Source organism: Sphaeramia orbicularis, chromosome 21, assembly GCF_902148855.1.
Source record: "Sphaeramia orbicularis chromosome 21, fSphaOr1.1, whole genome shotgun sequence".
Classification (NCBI taxonomy): Eukaryota; Metazoa; Chordata; class Actinopteri; order Kurtiformes; family Apogonidae; genus Sphaeramia; species Sphaeramia orbicularis.
Window position 1 is genome coordinate 40,627,618 of NC_043977.1, and position 18,405 is coordinate 40,646,022.

General features: G+C 36.9%; 1 protein-coding gene across 1 annotated transcript in view; it reads right to left on the reverse strand.

The window, feature by feature from the left end:
- Positions 1-539: 539 nt before the first annotated feature.
- cryl1 (crystallin, lambda 1) overlaps positions 540-18,405 on the reverse strand; it is a 49,341-nt gene continuing 31,475 nt past the window's right edge. Inside the window, exons 7-9 of the mRNA XM_030125304.1 lie at positions 11,167-11,275; positions 4,576-4,682; positions 540-1,254 (exon numbers count right to left, since the gene is read on the reverse strand). Coding sequence (XP_029981164.1) covers positions 1,150-1,254; positions 4,576-4,682; positions 11,167-11,275 — 321 coding nt within the window. The 3' untranslated portion in view covers positions 540-1,149. The remainder of the gene's footprint in view (positions 1,255-4,575; positions 4,683-11,166; positions 11,276-18,405) is intronic.

Below are 18,405 nucleotides of genomic sequence, written 5' to 3' on the forward strand. Positions count from 1 at the left end.
GAAGAACCTGGAGCTTAACAATAAAAGCCATTACATAAATCTTATTTTTGTCTTTTTTGTTGACTGAGAAATATGCATTAAATTAAGTGCATTTATTTGTGTTAAAACTGTGGGATCCAAAGAGATGGAAATGTTATATTTACCTCACTTACTTAAACCTCTGTCACTCAATATTTATCATAAATCAAAACAGTTCTCCAGGAATCTTTATAATACACAGTCACTCAGGCATTTGGTAGTCTCAATGGAAATAAAACATGTCATGAATGCATACATCTATATATAAGTTCTTAATTTGTTTGATTGGTATCTAGAAACGTGACAGATGTCGGTCACACAACTGCATGGTCATGTGAGGGACACTCTGGCCTCGTATCACTGTGAATTGAAATTTGCAACATGAGATGAGCAGAAATGTCACAGCGGGTGTGAACAGCACTCATGATGTTTTTTAATTATTTTTTTTTCTTCAGGAAACAGAAATCATTTAATGCACTGTAGTTAACTGATTTGTTTTGCAAGAGAAAACAGTGAGAAGATTCACTCTTTAAATATATAATGTTTGATTGTATTGTTCCACTTCCCATTAGGATTAAGACAACGAAAATTTTATTAAGTGAATTGAAAACGAAATGACATACATGCATCGTTCCACTGTCTTCATTTAAGACATACTGTACTTTGAGATGTAATTCTGAAATGTGTCGCTATAATATGGGGTTAGCACCAGAGAATTGATTAATCTCCTTTAATTAATCTTGTGATCATGTTTTAATCAAAAGATAAAATATAGTGTAGATCTAGAAGGAATGTACAGTTTTCTCATATTGGTAGTGATGCCTTAGACTTAACAATTAGATCCATAGAAAACACTTAATAAGGCAACATTTCATCGTTGTAGAACAATTTACCAAATGTGTTGTCAACCTGAAATGTGATGAAATACTGTGTTCATCCGACACGTTCTTTCATCCTCCTGAAACTCACATGTCTAAGAAATTACACACGTCTAATTCATGTTTGTTCTATAAATCAGGCTCAGTAGCTTCAGGTAGAGGTCACAAGAAGAGACTAAAACCGTTACCGTTACCAGACTAAGTCACTGAGTATAATCAACTTTCCCAGATGTTGGACCCGCTGTGGATTGTCTTAGTGATCCTTCTTCAGCTTGGCCAGTTTCATTAGAAGCTGGTCCCTCCTCTCCTTCCGGGCAGACAGATGCTCCTGGTCACTGGGAATCAGCTCACACATCTCCTGTCGACAGAAAAAAGTAGGGGAAAAAAAATCACGTGTGGTCACTTGCTTTATCTGCTGCTCGGTCATGTGTTCCAGTGAATGACATTAGCTGTGCTTGTACAGGGGTTGGACAAAATAATGGAAACACCTTAAAAAAATCAACAAAATATAATTTAATATTGTGTAGGTCCACCTTTCGCGGCATTTACAGCCTCAATTCTCCGAGGTATTGATTCATACAACTTGTGAATTGTTTCCAAAGGAATTTTCCGCCATTCTTCAGTTGGAATACCCTCCAACTCTTTTAGAGACGATGGCGGTGGAAATCGACGTCTTACTTGAATCTCTAAAACTGACCATAAATGCTCAATAATGTTGAGGTCTGGGGACTGTGCCGGCCATACGAGATGCTCAACTTCATTAGAATGTTCCTCATGCCATTCTTTAACAATTCTAGCTGTATGGATTGGGGCATTATCATCTTGAGGTGAAGGTGTTTCCATTATTTTGTCCAACCCCTGTATGTGGCGAGCTGAGGACAGTATGTGTTTGGTGTGTTTCCTACATAGCATGTTTTCCACCAGATGTTTCTTATATTTATCATTGTCAAGGCTTATTGAGGGAGGACGTTTAAGGTTCATGTTTTCCCATGGTTCAACTCCACTGTGTCTGCAGCCATTTATAGGAGGAAAGGGTGACTGTGGACACTGGTATTTGTCTGTTCCAAAGTAGGGAGAAACAAGCTTAAACAGTAGAAGTTCAGACACAACCTGATGACCTGTTTCAGCTTTTTTTTCTTGATTCCTTGACTGAATTTATTTGCAATCCTACAGGTATCACACAAGGCAGCAACTAACACTTATTATGATTATGCATTAACCTGTTGATGAGTTTCTTGATTAATCAGTTTGTTGAGTTGTTACCCCACCCCCCGAAGGGGAGGCAAGGGGCATTCTTTTTGGTTCAGTTTGTTTGTTTGTTTGTTAACACTCTAGCAGCAAAAACTATTGGTTGAATTCATGGCAAGTTTGGTTAATAGATTGCCAGTCACCTAGAATAGATCTCAATACATTTTGGGGAAAAGTAGGTCAAAGTTTAAATTTTTTATGAATTAAAAATAATAAATAAATTCACCATTTACTTATAATGGGTGAAATTTCACATGTCTGTAGCAGCAAAAGTATTGGTTGAATTCATACCAAATTGACTTTATAGATTTCCAGTGACCCAGAACGGATCCCATTACATTTTAGGAATTGTAGGTCAAAGTTCAAATTTTTTATGATTTTTAAAAATCTTCCCATTTACTTACAATGGGTGAAATATGTGGGAGGGGTGGGGTTTGTTGTGCTTTTCACCACTTGTTTATTTTTTGGTCCACAAGCTGGATATCCATCATGTTGCTATAAGGGAGCAAAGAAACTAGATGAACAGTAAATTATATTTAGGGATGTAGTATATATTCACAGCATGTTATTTCATTCTTAAACAATATCAACAACAAACGACAGACACATCAAAATGGACCAAAGGACCACAACTGAGACATTAAATTGAATCTCATGTGAAAATGCGTTAAAGTGTAATACAGCTGTCAGCCTCTAGATGCTGGCTCTAAAAATACTGGCTCTGATTGATTTCCACTAAACTTCTTTCTCTAAGACAATCATTTTTTTCCCACATGTCATTCTGGTCTCATTTACTTTATTTTGACTCTAGTTTGTGTCATCTGTGATCCATCTTTAAATTTTTTTACTCCATTAATGATTTATTAGCATGAATAAAAGTCTTTGATCAGAATTCTAACGCTTCTGCTGATTGACTGAAAGATTTCTTTGCTGACACACAACTAAACTCTACTGTCAAATTACTTTGTTATGCAAACATTTATTGTAGATTACCATTTTACTGTGCCAGTTAGTGAGTTAGCATTAGCACTAGCTCACCCTCAACCCTCATTACACTTCACACCTCTTGTCCAAATATGGTCATCTTTGACGATGGCAGTCAAAGTGCAAACTTAGGGTGTGCTGGTGTATCTCTCTATTTCTTTTCTGCAGCCTATTACCAAACAACCAAATAAATGAGTCTTTACACTCAACTGCCAAGATTTGATATTACGTAAGTGCAAACTGAACTGAAGAGTAAGCACGAAAGTCAGCTTTCAAACACAATGGCTTTGTAAAATTAGCAGTGACTTTTTCCTTAATGTTTGGCTGAAACTGTTTCCTTAGTCAGACTACCACAGCAGAACAGGCCTGACGGCTTATTGTCCTTTTAAGCTGGTTCACCTTAAACTATTTATTGCTCTTGCTCAGTGTGCTCACACAAGATGACCTTCTGTGGCTAAAATTTTAACAGCCATGGTAGCACATGACTAAACCCTATGGCGCTGGGACAAGACAACATCCTAAGTTTCAGTCATGCGGATCTAAAGGAACCGTAAATAAACATCATCTGAGAAAAAGTCATGTATGAGGAAACATCTGTTAAGACTACATACCTTGATTTGGTCACAAGTGGTGTGACATTTACACATTTAATGGTGCCATAAATAAACATGTATCGAAGAACAATGAGATTAAATCTCTCCTTCAGTAACAAAAGCATATTACAAACACAAACAGTTACGTGAAAAGTGTTAAAATCTTATAAAGCTATAAGTTTTCACTCTCCTAAAAGTACACTTTTCATGTATGACCAATGACAGCTTCAGTTTTCTATCTTAGCCTTGTTGCACACTAGATTAATACTAATCCTCACTGATAATAAAACCTAACTGTACAAACTCAGATTTTTTTGGTAATTTCAGAGAGCTTCCCTAAGATTTTCAGTGTTGGCATAATCAATAATAGAAATTGTACCTCAACCATCAAAAAATATTGATAGGGTTTGGATATTTTCATTAGATTTTTCTATAAAATATCTGCTTATACCTAAAAAAAATAATGACAAAAAAACGGTGATGGGTTTGAGGGTCTATAACTGTGCAGCAGCTCCTGTGGCATGGATGGCTGCTGTTACCTCCTCCAGATGAAATGTCTAACACTTTAGTCCACAGTCCCAGGTTTTTCTCACACTTTGCCAATGCTACATTTTCCTTGGATTGCACAAATTTAGATCTCGTATCAGTACCAGTTGTGACTCAATCTGATGTAAGTTTTTTCATGAGTGTACAGACTCTATATTGATTTCTGCAGATGAATGTGAAAACAACCTGATAGTATCAAATTCTGCAAAGTGAAGCATCAAACATCACTGTGAATGAACATGGGGTTTAGTTTTAAGGAGAGCTTTATTCAATTTCAGCAGAAGGACAGTCTCCTCGGTCCAACTTACATTCACGATGGTCTTGGCTCCCTCGTTAGAAAACTCTGGTACAGGCCCAAAGGAGGTCAGGACTCTCTGTATGCCTTCCCCATATCGCTTCATATAGTCTTCCAAACCTGTGGGAGGACAGCTGATCAGAGGAGGAATGCCAGGAAAAATGGGCACTGATGTACACACAAATCTCACTGGAGTGCGTTCACATATGCATTGTAACATATGCCGTATATGGCCTGGGCTATATGTATGTATTTATGAATCTCTAGACATGGAAATATTGCAGCATCACAAGACAATAGCACATGTTGGATATGTATCAGCATGCATCTCTGAGGCACAAATGAGATTCCATTTTAAATGAAGCAAGTCTTTGGATTGTATTTGAGACACACTTCCTTCTATAAAAAGCATTACCGGTAGATGGTACCTTCTGTTAACTGTATTCAGGGGCACCGCTACCAATTATGGGCCCCATGAAAGGTAAACGTTGTGGACACTTTCATAAAATTTAGTATCTTGTCGATCTGTCGGTGTGTGTGTGGTGGTGGTGGTGGTGGGGGTCCATACATAACATCACTTACACTAGCGTGAAAACAAAACTGAAACTTAACATACTTTTAACGTCCGACTCCTGACTTCTATGCCTCTCTTATACGGCAGATCTTACACGAAATTTTCACAACTTCTAACCTGTATCCACTGGACCCCCTCCACTGCTCTATGGGCCCCCAACAAATGCTGGGCCCCATGAATTTGTCAAGTTTACCCCCCCTTATTGGCACCCCAGACTGTATTTAATACTTCTAAGTGTCCTAAAACACTGATCTCAGTCTCTGAAAAGAGAACTTCACCTTGATGAGAGCATGTATAATATTTTATAAATAACTGTCAACACTTTCCACAGTTTAACATTCAGTGTTATTACTTTTTCCCTTACATTGCTCTCATTTATTAACCTGTAATGATTTTTTCAGTGATGTAAGTAGTCATGATGGCTAACGAGTGATTTACGCGCTGCCCAAATAACTAATTAAAGGTTAATAAATGACTGTTCTTGCGCCTTGACTCAAAAAGAAACTCTGCACTTGTCAGAGTCTTGGTTTATTTCACTTCACTTTAAAAACAATTTCATTCTCATAGTCTTGATTGTCCAAACAATTTGACTGCAAATCTGCTCAACTCTTAAGTGTGATAGGGAGTTATCACTGGACTGTCTTGAAACAAGTCCTCGCAGCTAAAAGCACTCTTACAAGACAAAACATCACACAGTCTGACCTTAATCAGTGGGTCTGGCAATAATTTAGCTGGAAAGATTTATTAGGTGAGAAAAGGACAAATGTTCTTAAATAACCTTGATAGTTTCATACAGTCTGATCTGGCATATTCACCCAAAACAACATCAGTTAGACTTTGAAGAATGATATAAAATTGCAAAGATTCTGCAGTGTAATAGCCATTGAATTTGAGTCATTTTACTGATAACGTTTTATTGTGGTGACAGATCCTTACATACAATGTGTATAGTGTTCATTATAGATATTTAAAACCTATAAGAATTTAGATGTACAGGCTTGTTGATATAATTTTTTACTGTCCTTTTTTTTTTTTTCTCTTTTCCTCCTTCTTTAAAAAAACAAACAAACAAACAAACAAAAAAAATGGTGTACTTATTGTGGTTGATGTCATATATAATATTTTGTATGACTGTTCTGAATAAACATTTGAATTTAAAAAAAAAAAAACAACCTATAAGAATCCTTGATTTGGAAGTGAATCATGGTACCACCTGACAAATGTCTTGATCAGACCCCAAAACTATCAATGATTAGACAAAATGTATCATAAAGTTGGTAAGAAGTATAGTTTGTTGACATTTTTGTGATAAGAACCACAGCAGTTAAGGATTAGATGTCTGAAGCCATAAACCCCCGAAGTAAAGCAACCTAATAAAGGTGAGCTCAGACCGCTTCACACCACCTCTAAAATGAAGGCGAGTCAGACGTCGTCCATGTGAAATAGCTCTGTCACACTGAACTGAAGTTTCACACCGAAGACTTAAAAGTGTGACACCTTTGAAAATAATTAAACAAATTGAAACATTAATGCAAAGTCTTAACTTGTGCTATAGTTTTGGAGGTTACATTTCAGACAAACAGTGCCAACAAACTCCTGCAGCTGAACCTGAACCTTGAATGTTTACATGAAACTTAGTAGGACACTATATTTTACACAGTAGTGTGATAAGTACCATCTACCTTCAACCAAACTCGCTCACAGATAGCGTGGGCGTTACTTCAAGTCGTACCTTTTTTTTTTTTCTGACTGTACAACTTCTCCTTGGTCATAGCTGATTTTTCTTTTAAATGTTTAACTTAATGCCTTAAAAACAATAACAGATGGTTCTCGAAGATTTTGTTAATTTTGTAGTGGTAGGGTTTTTGTTTTTTTTTTAAATACACAAAACTCCAAAAAGTTGCAGATGTTTGTTTTTCTTTTACATTCTATTAGGCTTTAGAAGGGACACTGGTTAAGTTACAGCAGTTCATGTGAAACCAAAGGCAGTTAAAAGAAATATGAGATATTTGGTGGTGTTACATACAGAATCTGAGCAATGCCTGCAATTTTTTGATGTTGCTACCTTGAAATCAATAGTCAGTTATCATATTCTCTCTATAGTGGTATTCATTTTCTTGTAATAACTGGGTAATTTATCATGTAACCTCTGGGATTTAAGCTTTCTTATGTTGAGATAAAGGAGAAGCAACTTTTAATATTCTCATGATAATGGGTTATTTAATCTTATGATTATCAGAGGTCACATTCACACTGCAGGTCTAAATGCTCAATTCAGATTTTTTGCATGTGCAGAAGAACGTGCACCATGCTATGTTTACAGATGTAAATATGGACCTTTCTGGGTTCCGCCTCCTCCAGCGCAGAATTGTGATGTTTGTAGCATTTCAGTGACGAAAAAGATGGATGGAATTCGACATGACCGTTCGACTGAAGTCACACTGGAAACCATGTATCGGATTTAGAACCACATATGAAAGTGGGTCTGATTTAAAAACATCTGAGTTGTGCTGTTCAGTCTGTCATAAAAAAACCTCATATATGGGTCACATACGGGCAAAAAAGTTAGACTTGAGGCACTTTTGCCTACAGTGTGAACGTTGCCAAAGATGAATTGTAGCAACTGATTTGAATTGAAAATGAACACTGAATTAAAACACAGGTGGAAATGGCATTGTGTTAGGATAAAAATACCACAATTACCTTCCAGCGTATTGTAAGTAAAGCGATCTGAGAGGAAATGAGACTTCTGTATCTACTCTCCTTCTCTGTCTTTTCCAAGCAGTAAAAAAATCTACCCTGATGCCCAGTTTTTGGCAAGTATCAGGTGTTTGTAGACAGGTAAGGGGGTTAAATCACTGGTTCCCAACCCTTTTTGGTTCGTGAACACATTTTAACGTCACAAATTTCTGGCGACCCCAGACATTCCAAATGGATAATTTTTTTTTTTTGCTAAAATTAATTTGGTTTTTTATCATGTAATAGTCTGCTATACTATGTTGCAAATAAATGTTAATTTTAGATACATTTAGTCTATATAATGTATATTATTATGGACGGAGGCAGAAAAGCCAGGTGTAGATTACTGCACAAAGTGAGAATTTTATTTTCCTTGGTCAGGATATGTACAGTCAGTCCAGCTTGGATTTACAAGGCTGACAATTAATACTGAACAAACAAGAACTAAAACTATGAATTATGAAAGAGCTGCAGCATCTGAAACCGACCACAATGAACATTTGAAAGATAAACAGTACCACAGTGCTTCTGTTTCAGCTTCAGAGTTTGTCATGTCTTTTATGGATGGGGATTGTTTCGCTCAACTCACCATATATTTTTTATTATTAAGGTTTTTTTATATAATCTTTATCAATTACTAGAAATGTCAGGCAACTCCATTTGAATTCCAGGTAACCCCACGTGGGGTCTCGACCCCAAGGTTGAAAAACACTGGGTTAAATAGTGTTATGGAAAAAGTGGCTTTACTTTTCCATTGCAGCATGAAACATCATGTTCTGCAACATCATGTCTATTGGTCTGGGGGTACTTTGTTAATCTCACATATCTAGATCTACAGCATCTCCACAATTGGTTTCAGCACTGTTGCAGTGAAGGAGGTGAAAGGTCTGTCTAGAACCATTATTATTCTGGAATGCTGAAAATACTCTCAAGCTTGTTTGGCTAGTTTGTATATTATTAAATGAATCACACATGGCACTAAGTCAAGGACTGAGACAGAATACCATTGCGAAATTCTATCAAGGGAAAACTGTTTTAGTTAGGGAAAAAAGATTGACGATTGTGTCAAAGTCTGACATTTTAGTATGTACTGAGGTTGTTGTTTCACATAGAGAGGTGGACTTAACCTCCTGAGACCCAGGAAATATCAGCAAAGCACAAGCTTTTTTTGTTTTTTATTAAATAAGTGCCTATACTGGAAACATCATGATGCAACAGTTTTTTCAGATGCAGTTTTAACATTTTTTATGGAATGTTCTTTTTGGTGGACAGTTTTCTTTTTTTTTTTTTTGTATAAAGTTGTGAAACTCTTGTCCACAAATGTGGACAGAAAACCCATAGCTGGGTCTGAGGAGGTTGATGCTAAATGGTAACACACAACTCAAATACTTGGACAATGGCAGGACCCCTAGAAGGATCTTGTCTCTTTTCTCTGTATAATAGCTCATCCATAAACAGTTTAGCTTCAAGAAGAACAATCTCAGTATGGTTTAGATGACTGACACTGCATGTTTACAGAAAGCTGAAGAGGAACATTAGGAGATGTCTGTAAAGACCAGTTGAATCAATAGATGACAACAGCTGATATGCTGCATAAAAGACAAAGCTAGATTTCAGATCCACCTGCAAGACAATAGTTTTTTGCTTTGTTTTTTCTTTTACAGTTTGTACAGTTTTTAGTGGAGCGCTGGTTTAAGGATAATGCTCCCCTGTACAGGTACATGGTTAAAAGCCAACTCATTGAGGCAGAGCAGAGACAGACAGAGACTGAGAGCCTGAGTGCTCCAGTATCTGATTGGAATGATTTAAGGACGGGAAGTCACAACAGGAGTAGGTCTTTGCGATCTTTTGAGAACATGATCATTCTACTTTTTCCTGAGCAGAAAAAAAAAAAGAATCAGTAGAAACCCTAAGCACTGTAACTACAGGTAGAGTTGGCACCTTGTTTGAAGGCCGCAGTGAGAGCTCTGAGAGTTTTGGATTACTGGTGTGAGGGAGTGCATTCATCGCTTCCCATCAAAAGGCTGCTTTGTTCAGCCAAAGCGTCCTTTCCTGTATGTGTACACAGTCAGGGTTACTCTCTGGGTTTCACACTCCCCTTTGATATTCTCCATCTCCCTGAGGTTTCACTCTTACTCACCCTGACACACACAGATACACACACCATGAAACATGTATGTAACACTGAAACATGAGAGTGTATCTGTTGACGCTTTCACACATTTGACATAAATGAGAACCTCTACAGAAAAACAGTCAGGCAGGATTCATCCTCCAGGAACCTTGAATGTAGATGCAAACATTTGTCCATCATCTACATGTTTACAAGAGTAAGAACAGACTTACACTAAGCACAAACATTCATTAGGATTAATTCTCTTAAGTCATGAATATCTGTACAAAACTGCACTGTGATAAAATGTCAGCAATGTGATGATGTTACAGTGATGATTTTATTTATGTTAAAAATGTCTTATTTCATTGAATGGCAGAGATTGTGTCATGTTATGTCATCCTACTTCTGTTCTGAAACTTAAGATGAAAACGTCAAAAAGCCCATGTCCAGACACCAATCTGCACATCAGCAGCTGTATAGTTTAACATACAGCTGACATTAGGGATTTACATACATATCAGCTGAACATCAGTACCGGCCTTATTGAGTGACGTCAAATATCAGCAAACAACATGATATTTCACTAGTGGAAAGGGGTTGATGTTTGTTTTTTGTGTTATATTAAGGGACATTTCATTAATCTGTTGAAATTTGTACAATAGATTTAATGTTAATTCAAAGTTGATTTGAAGTGGACTTTGGATTTCTTTCTTTCAAAAGGGGGAATTATAAAGTATATGTATAAAAAAAAAACTAAATAAATACACAAAACACATTAGTATTAGCTTTTGTATTTGATAACTGCATAATAGAATTTAACTTTAAAATCTCCTTTTAAATCAGAATATTTGAACTTTTAATGTTAATTATCATGTTGTTCTGCACTACCAACTCCAACAGTCCATGTATCCAATAAATCCAGGTATCAGTCATCATTTCAAAACCAATATAATTATGTACAGTTGAACTTGTGCTGTTTGTAATGTAATATCGCGTAGGTCAAATGTTCAAATACAGATATTCATTGTCTCTTTATAGTCTTTAGATGATAAATTTAGAGGAAAGATAACATATTAAGTGTTGATTGTAATCATAATTAGACACATTGTGATATGACCTTTTGCCCAGATTACCCATCCCTCTCATCCTGAAATGACACATAGTGGGTACATTACCTTCAGGTGCGTTAAGGTGCATTGTTTCCATGGGACCAATGAAGGCGTAACGCATTCCTAGTCCCTCTGACATGACCAGGTCGATGTCCTTGACTGAGATGATGCCATCCTGATGAAGTCAGATAAAACAGGGTTACAGATACTCCTGCCTACTGTACTGAAGGGGTTAGTTTGTTTTTAAAGGTACTCATTCATAGTCAGGGTATTAGACACAGTAGATAGCAGGTTAAACAAACATCCATTGCTGGCAGGTAACTGAAGCTGTTATTTACTGTTCTCTCCGACTCATTAGACAAAAACTTTAATCCTATAGGTTACAGGAGATGCTACCCCTGTCTCCATTTATTGCAAAGATGACCAAAACTTTTGACGGTGACACAGATTTTATACTTGCAAACCTGCTAATCAGTTGTTTTAGATTTTGTTCTACATGTTTCTTAGATACATTGAAAAATGATTAGTGGCATTTCATAAGTTTTAGAGACTTAACTGGCAAATAAATAAATTTACTTAAAGTGTACCTGTACTACTGTACTGTGGTAATGCTTATGACATTAATTGTGCTTTGTGTATTACTTATAACAAAGAGAGGCTCAAATTCAGAGAAAAATTGCCATAAATGTGTAACGGAGTTAATGTATATAGTCTAGGATTGCACTTGCCATCTCACACTGTTTTATTGTGTTAATTACAATTTTATTTTAGGGACATTAAACACCACACCCCTGCAAACTAGGGTAGTGCACCCCAGGGAGATAGTGGTAGTTTTGCTGTACTTTCTTCCTGGTGAGTACACACATGTTTGTTCATCATTATTTTACATTTTTTAATTTTTTTTTTTTATGTCATATTTGAATGATTTTTATGTACCGTTGTGTTTGTGTAATGATTGGCTCCCTGTTGGTTGAGTATGTTTTTTGAATGGCAATGTTCTTTATGTATGTTCATGGTCTGATTGTGGTGTTAGCTAACTTTGATTTTTTTAAAATTTTTTTATCTTGAAAGTATGAAACCGATATTGTGTTTTCTGCCAGGTATGCATTTTATCTACTTTGTATTTACTTTGTTACTGAGAAAAAGGGCAGTTTTGCTGTGCTTTCTTCCTGTGTGAAACCGATATTGTGTCTTCTGCCAGAATAAATGGCAAGGAGAGAGAGAGGATCGTGTTTTGGCAAGTTATTCACAACGCACACGTACAGCCGCTACAAATGCACCACACTGGCCCTTTTTTATTGCGTGAATTTACACGCGGGGGAGTAGCCATTGCTGACCAGAAGTGACATACCGTCGTTGATTCCAGGTGATTGATAGTGTGTAAACAAGCAGCAGTCAGTGAGCAAGATTGAGTGGATTTCCGGGATTTCTGCACTTAATGTTTGCGCAACTGTCAGCTTCCACCATTGTCCTAGAGACATGACCCAGAACTGGCCGATAATGTGTGATCTTAGACTGGTGTCTGCTGCACGGGGTCAGTGACCAGTCAATCATAGCCCAGCTAATCAGACAAATCAATCAGTCTGCATCACTACCGGTGCTAGAAGGAGGCAGCATGTATCTGACCATGCCTGACCGATGGAGCAGTGACTTGCACACACTTGACAATGGGCTATAATGTAAGTTACTGGACAGAACTGCTAGTATTATACGTGAACTTTTGAAATAGCTAGCAATGAAAATTCACCACAGGTACCCTTTAAAAAGCCAATTTGTGTCACTACCAAAACTTTTGGCCAGGACTGTAGTTTCTTGTGTTATTGTGCAACTTTGGAGGATTAACCTGTTAGTCTGGACCTTCACCATAGTCTCTCCATAACACGAACCAACCTACCGATCAAGAGAGTGATAGACCAGAAACTCTGGTGCTCTTTCAGGTTAATTACCATTTTGTCATAGGAGTCTAGTGGTTATGCTCTCATCCACAGCAGAACATCACTTAGCCTCAGCACTGGTGCTAAAATGTCCAACCTGACCCTTTAACTTGACCTAGGGTAGATATGACTGATTTGTAAGATAAGAATGTGTCAAGGCAAACCATTTTTCCCAATGGAGGACTTAATGATGCTAATGTTCACAACAAACAAGCACATATCTCATTTCTAATAAAATAGCTCAAAAGCAGTCAAAGGAGGTAACAAAGTATTTTTGTGGGCAGTCCAACAGTCATGGCTGATTACCACCGGGTCTTTAGACCAGCCAGATTCGCTTTGATCCCATCAGACGAGTCCCACCATATAAGGTTTCCCTAATCAGCTAGTTCTGTGTCCTCAGGATTATGTGGGGTGTACAGGTAGCAGAGGGACTGGGGATGGAAGGGGAGATGAAGGGAGTGGTTCAGGTATCTTTGGGTCAGAGATACCTGTTGGCCAACCACAGAGGAAATCAAAGCTTGGATACAGAGAGTAGGGTAAGCGAGAGGAAAGGGACAGGGTCGTCTTTGTTTGGGTCTGGTGTCCAACAACAGGCCTGTTCTCTAACCAAAGCCAGGCTGTGGGTGGGGTCTTTTCTCCACCATAATCACTGGGGGGCAACCAGCTGCTTTCTCAGCCGCTCTGCTTTCCAATGCTGGCTCTGACTCAACAGCCACTTCTGTGGGCATGTATGCATGTTTGGGGGTCGTTTGTTATATAAGAGAACCACAAGGCCACTCTCACAACACAGGTCACGATGCTAAACGCTGTAAGTGATGCTGTGAGTTATAGTCAGTCTTTTTTTTTTTTTGGATTACTGTTGTTGTTGGGGTTAGGTTTAGATCATTGTAGTGATGTAATAATGACTTTGACAGACTTGATCACAAAAAATTATTTTGCAGAAAATGTTCACCATTTACAGTGCGTTAAATGAATTCTTGGAAGTAAAAGAGAAATCCTGAACTTCTGCGTATATATCAAGTTCCTGGTCAGTTTCTTCTAAATAAAGATGAGATTAGCAACTTCACTGCTTCTTTCATTTTCATTTTTTGTAACATTTTGCATTTTTTATCTACTATTACCTGGCACTTGTTAACTCAGTTTCATTTACTATATTTCCATAAACGCATTTAATGCACATTGGGAAGTTTTGCATTAGAAAACACTTGGTGGAAACAATAAAATAACATTTTAAAAACTCAATGGAGGTGTTTTTTGCTTTTTTTAAAGCACAGCAAACACCTGATAGGGGAACTGGAGCATCTTTTCCAAATAAATTCTGACAAGGCGAAGACTTAACTTGCGACTGATCAGTTGAATGTTGAGTTTTCCCATATATTCTGATAAAATGCAAAAACATGACCATAAATACAAAATGTAGAGTGGAGTGATAAGACTAAATTATTTATTGATGTCATCTGTTGGGAAGAAAATACGTCCCCTTTAGGTGTAAAACAGCTACAAAATGCACTACTTCTACGCTACTATTCTACTTCTTCTACTGCTTAACAGAACTATGCGTAACAATGCCTACAGCGCCACCCTCTGACAATACTATTCAGACCACTAATGGAAACCCATGAATTTGTAATTTGCCGTTTCTTTGTTGTGACTTTACAAAAGTTTGCTCCGAATTCAGTTGACATTATATGGAAGCACAGCAGCTGACTTAGCCCACTGACAGCTCCGAGGTCGAGTAGTTTCACAAAACAGCACCTTGAATTGGTCAGTGACGTACACAGCCTGCAGGTCACAAGCACTGTGGCAATGTTTATGGAACACAATGCTTATGCAAAGCCACAGTATAAGTCACAATATTTATTTTCATCTAGACTTGCTTTAAATTTTCACAAAGATCTCATATTGTTAATGGGAGAGTCAAACCACTGTGTAAAGACTTTTCTATTACATCCCAAAGGTTCTCAATGAGGGTCAGGTCTGGACTCTGTGGTGGCCAATTCATACATGACAATGACGTCCCATGAGCCTTGAACCCCTGTTTAACAAGCCGGATGAACTCCATGGCCCCTGGTATTGTCTAGTCTGAGGGTTGTTTAAGAAATGAGAAGCTACTCACTGCGTCAGGTTAGGGTCACAGAACTTGTTGGACCTGAAACACCATAATCGCTCCAGTAAATATTCAATGGAAGGATCTGAACTGTTTGCTTAGTTAAATCCAAGTGTGAACTTTTTTGGTCAGGCATTTTTTGAGGGGAAAAAAAAAAAAAAAATTTTCAGCACATTTAAAATGACACAGTGGGAAATGGTACCACTTTAGCACATGACAAACAGACCATCAGAAAAGTGGGCCACTATATCCCCCAGTAAGTAATTAACCATTTGATGTAACCCAGGTCCAGTCAGGTAATAAAGGTTAGATAAAGCCACTTCAAATGGAATGTGCAAAATTAGGATTACAGCCAGAAAACCCAGGATGTGACTATAAATGATAGTCTCCTCTAGTCATTAGGGCATTAATTACTTAACAATGATTAATGCTGAACAGTTCCTAGTTCTCATTTAATGAGTAGGCAGAGACGTAGTGAAAAATGGTTAGCAGAAGTGAGGAATTCTTTGTTTTGGATGAGTATTGACAAGCTTTAATCCTCAGATTTGTCTCTGAGAACTAACTCCTCAATTTTTTTGACAGACAATTCATTTACCTCACCTGCTCCTGGCTCAAACATCATTAAAAGCCAACATGTTAACAACAGTGTCCTTGAGGACCAAAAAAGAAATGTTGTTTGATGTGTAGAATGTATAACGTGTGCCATTTGGCCACACCCCACACATTCATCACAACTATTTGGAATTAGAGCAACCAATGTTTTTTTTTTGTACTTTATTTTTCATAATTTTTCCAAACATAATATACAAAACAGCTGTTCCAAGAGTAAATACTCCATATTAAACAAACCAGTGGACAAACAGACACAAAGAGAGATGAGTAAAAAATGTAAATTAAAATGAAATTAAAAAAAAAAAAGAAAAAGAAAATATATACTGTATATATTCATGTATTCACATATACAAACATATACACTTAAATACACATACTTATATACATACACACACATGCATACATACACACACATATATGCAAACCCATACCTAGGGAGGGAAAAAAAACATGGTAGAATATGTTTCTAAAAAAGTAAGTAAAAATCAGTTACAAAACTAACAGTTACATACCACATAACTGAAGCTTACAAAGTGATTAAAGTAACTATAGTAACAACAATAGTCTGAGGGGATCAGGCGTGTCATCTGTAACTGCAGTAGTATCAACATCTATCACATATGTCAAAGAGCATTAAGTCTAAGCTAGACTGTCAGCTCATTGTGTGAGTGAGGTATGTTTCCCATTTTTCCCAGAGTGCCTTCTGTCTGTTCCTCTGCAGTCTTAAATTGTAAGTCATCTGTTCCATATGTTGGATGTTTAGCACCATGTCTATCCACTGGTTAACACTTTGTGGATCCTTACAGAGCCATCGCCTTGTTATGGCCTTTTTGCTCACCATCATAACAATTTTCAAGAGGTATCTGTCCCTTTTGGGTAGTTTTAAATCTATATTTCCTAGGTAAAAAGTCAGGAAGGGGAATGCAGAGTCATTGCCCAAAAGTTTTTTGGCTATATTGTGGACCTCCTCCCAGAAGGGTAGAGCAGTCAATGTTCATGTTTAACCTGCTGAGCGACTATGACATAAAGAACTGCCAAACAGGATGAGGACTGTTCCTGTCTGGCAAGCATGACCCAGAATTGCGATGGTCAAAATTCCTTGGTGTAATTTAACTAAGAGGAAGATAACAAAACAATATATCATCAGCAATGTGGGATATTAAATAAGTCCTTAACAAAACCAAAGCAAAATGACTGGTTTCATTGAAAGATTAAATAAATATGTGGACAGCTATACCTCTGACTGATCCATTGTCCTTATAATCCAATGAAAAAAGCTTTAAGTTCAACTTAACATTTTAAGATACAGGCTTGGGTTGAAATCTACACTTTCAGTTCTTTTCTTATCATGTAACTATAGATGATATATTCATCTCATCTGCCCCTCTCAGACTGAGCTACAACTGGTGTGTGGTTTTTGCCTCTAGTGTCAGACAAACTAGCTTTGAGCAGAAAACACAAGCCTCTTAAAATACTTCAGAACAATAAAGGTTAACAGGTTTAACAGGTTTCAGACACTTTAAGACTTTTAAATGATAATCATGGTGATTTAACTGACTGCTTCTCAAATAAATGTAGTGTAATTTATAAATGGAAAACTGAAATAGTGGTTATTCTGTGGGATTTATTTAATTTCCCAAGTCTTTTTACATTTTCTGACATTAAATGAATAATACATGTCAATACATATGTGTTTTTGTCTTGTTACCTTTTAATTTGTTTTATCTTGTTACACCTTTTATGAAAAATTAACTTCAACTGAACTTTTGCACAGATCACATTAAAAATAAATCCATATATATGAAAGAAATAATTTTTTGACATTTATAGTGATAATTATTGATACTGGCTGATAAACATTTCTATTGTGCCAACATTTTTGACCCTAATTTTTATAATACTGCTTTGACATGTGTGAAAAATAGACATAAACAACCTATTCAAGGATTACTTTCACAAATCTTTGTGTAAGCTGTGCTATTGATGTAGCTTTATTAGTACATGTACTCAAGCACAGTTTTGAGATACTTTCCAGTTTATATGCATTTATATTTTTACTTCCTAACATTTCACAAGGAAGTATAGTAATTTTTACTCTGATGTAGTAAACAGATACTTAGATAAGATGAAGATTTTACACTAATTACAATAAACAGCAGCAACCCATTATGACAAATTAAATCTTTAGTTTCCAACTTTTCCGTTACTGGTGTCCCTGTATGTGGATTATAGTTCAATCTACCTTTATACTTCCAGCAGAAACAAAAATAACACATAGAGGAAAAAAAAAAAAACAAATCTTCGCATGGGCTAGATCCAACCTGTCTGACATTTTACAGCCACTTGTCATTTTAAGGTTGCTCAGGTTATACTTCTACAGGTGTAGCCCCAGACTCTGCAGAGAATCCCACATTACAGGGCGTCCCATAAGTCTCCATACATAGGAGACATAATACATTCCATACATATATGGTTCTAACATGTATTTCTTTATATTTCAGATAACCCAAAGAATGCATTTGAATAAAGAGCAACGAATTGAAATCATGCTGATGGTCGGTTCAGCAAGCAGTCGTATGGTTGCAAGCAAATTTAACAGAAAACATGGGACGAGTATCACACACGACACTGTGGCAAAACTTATCGTCAAGT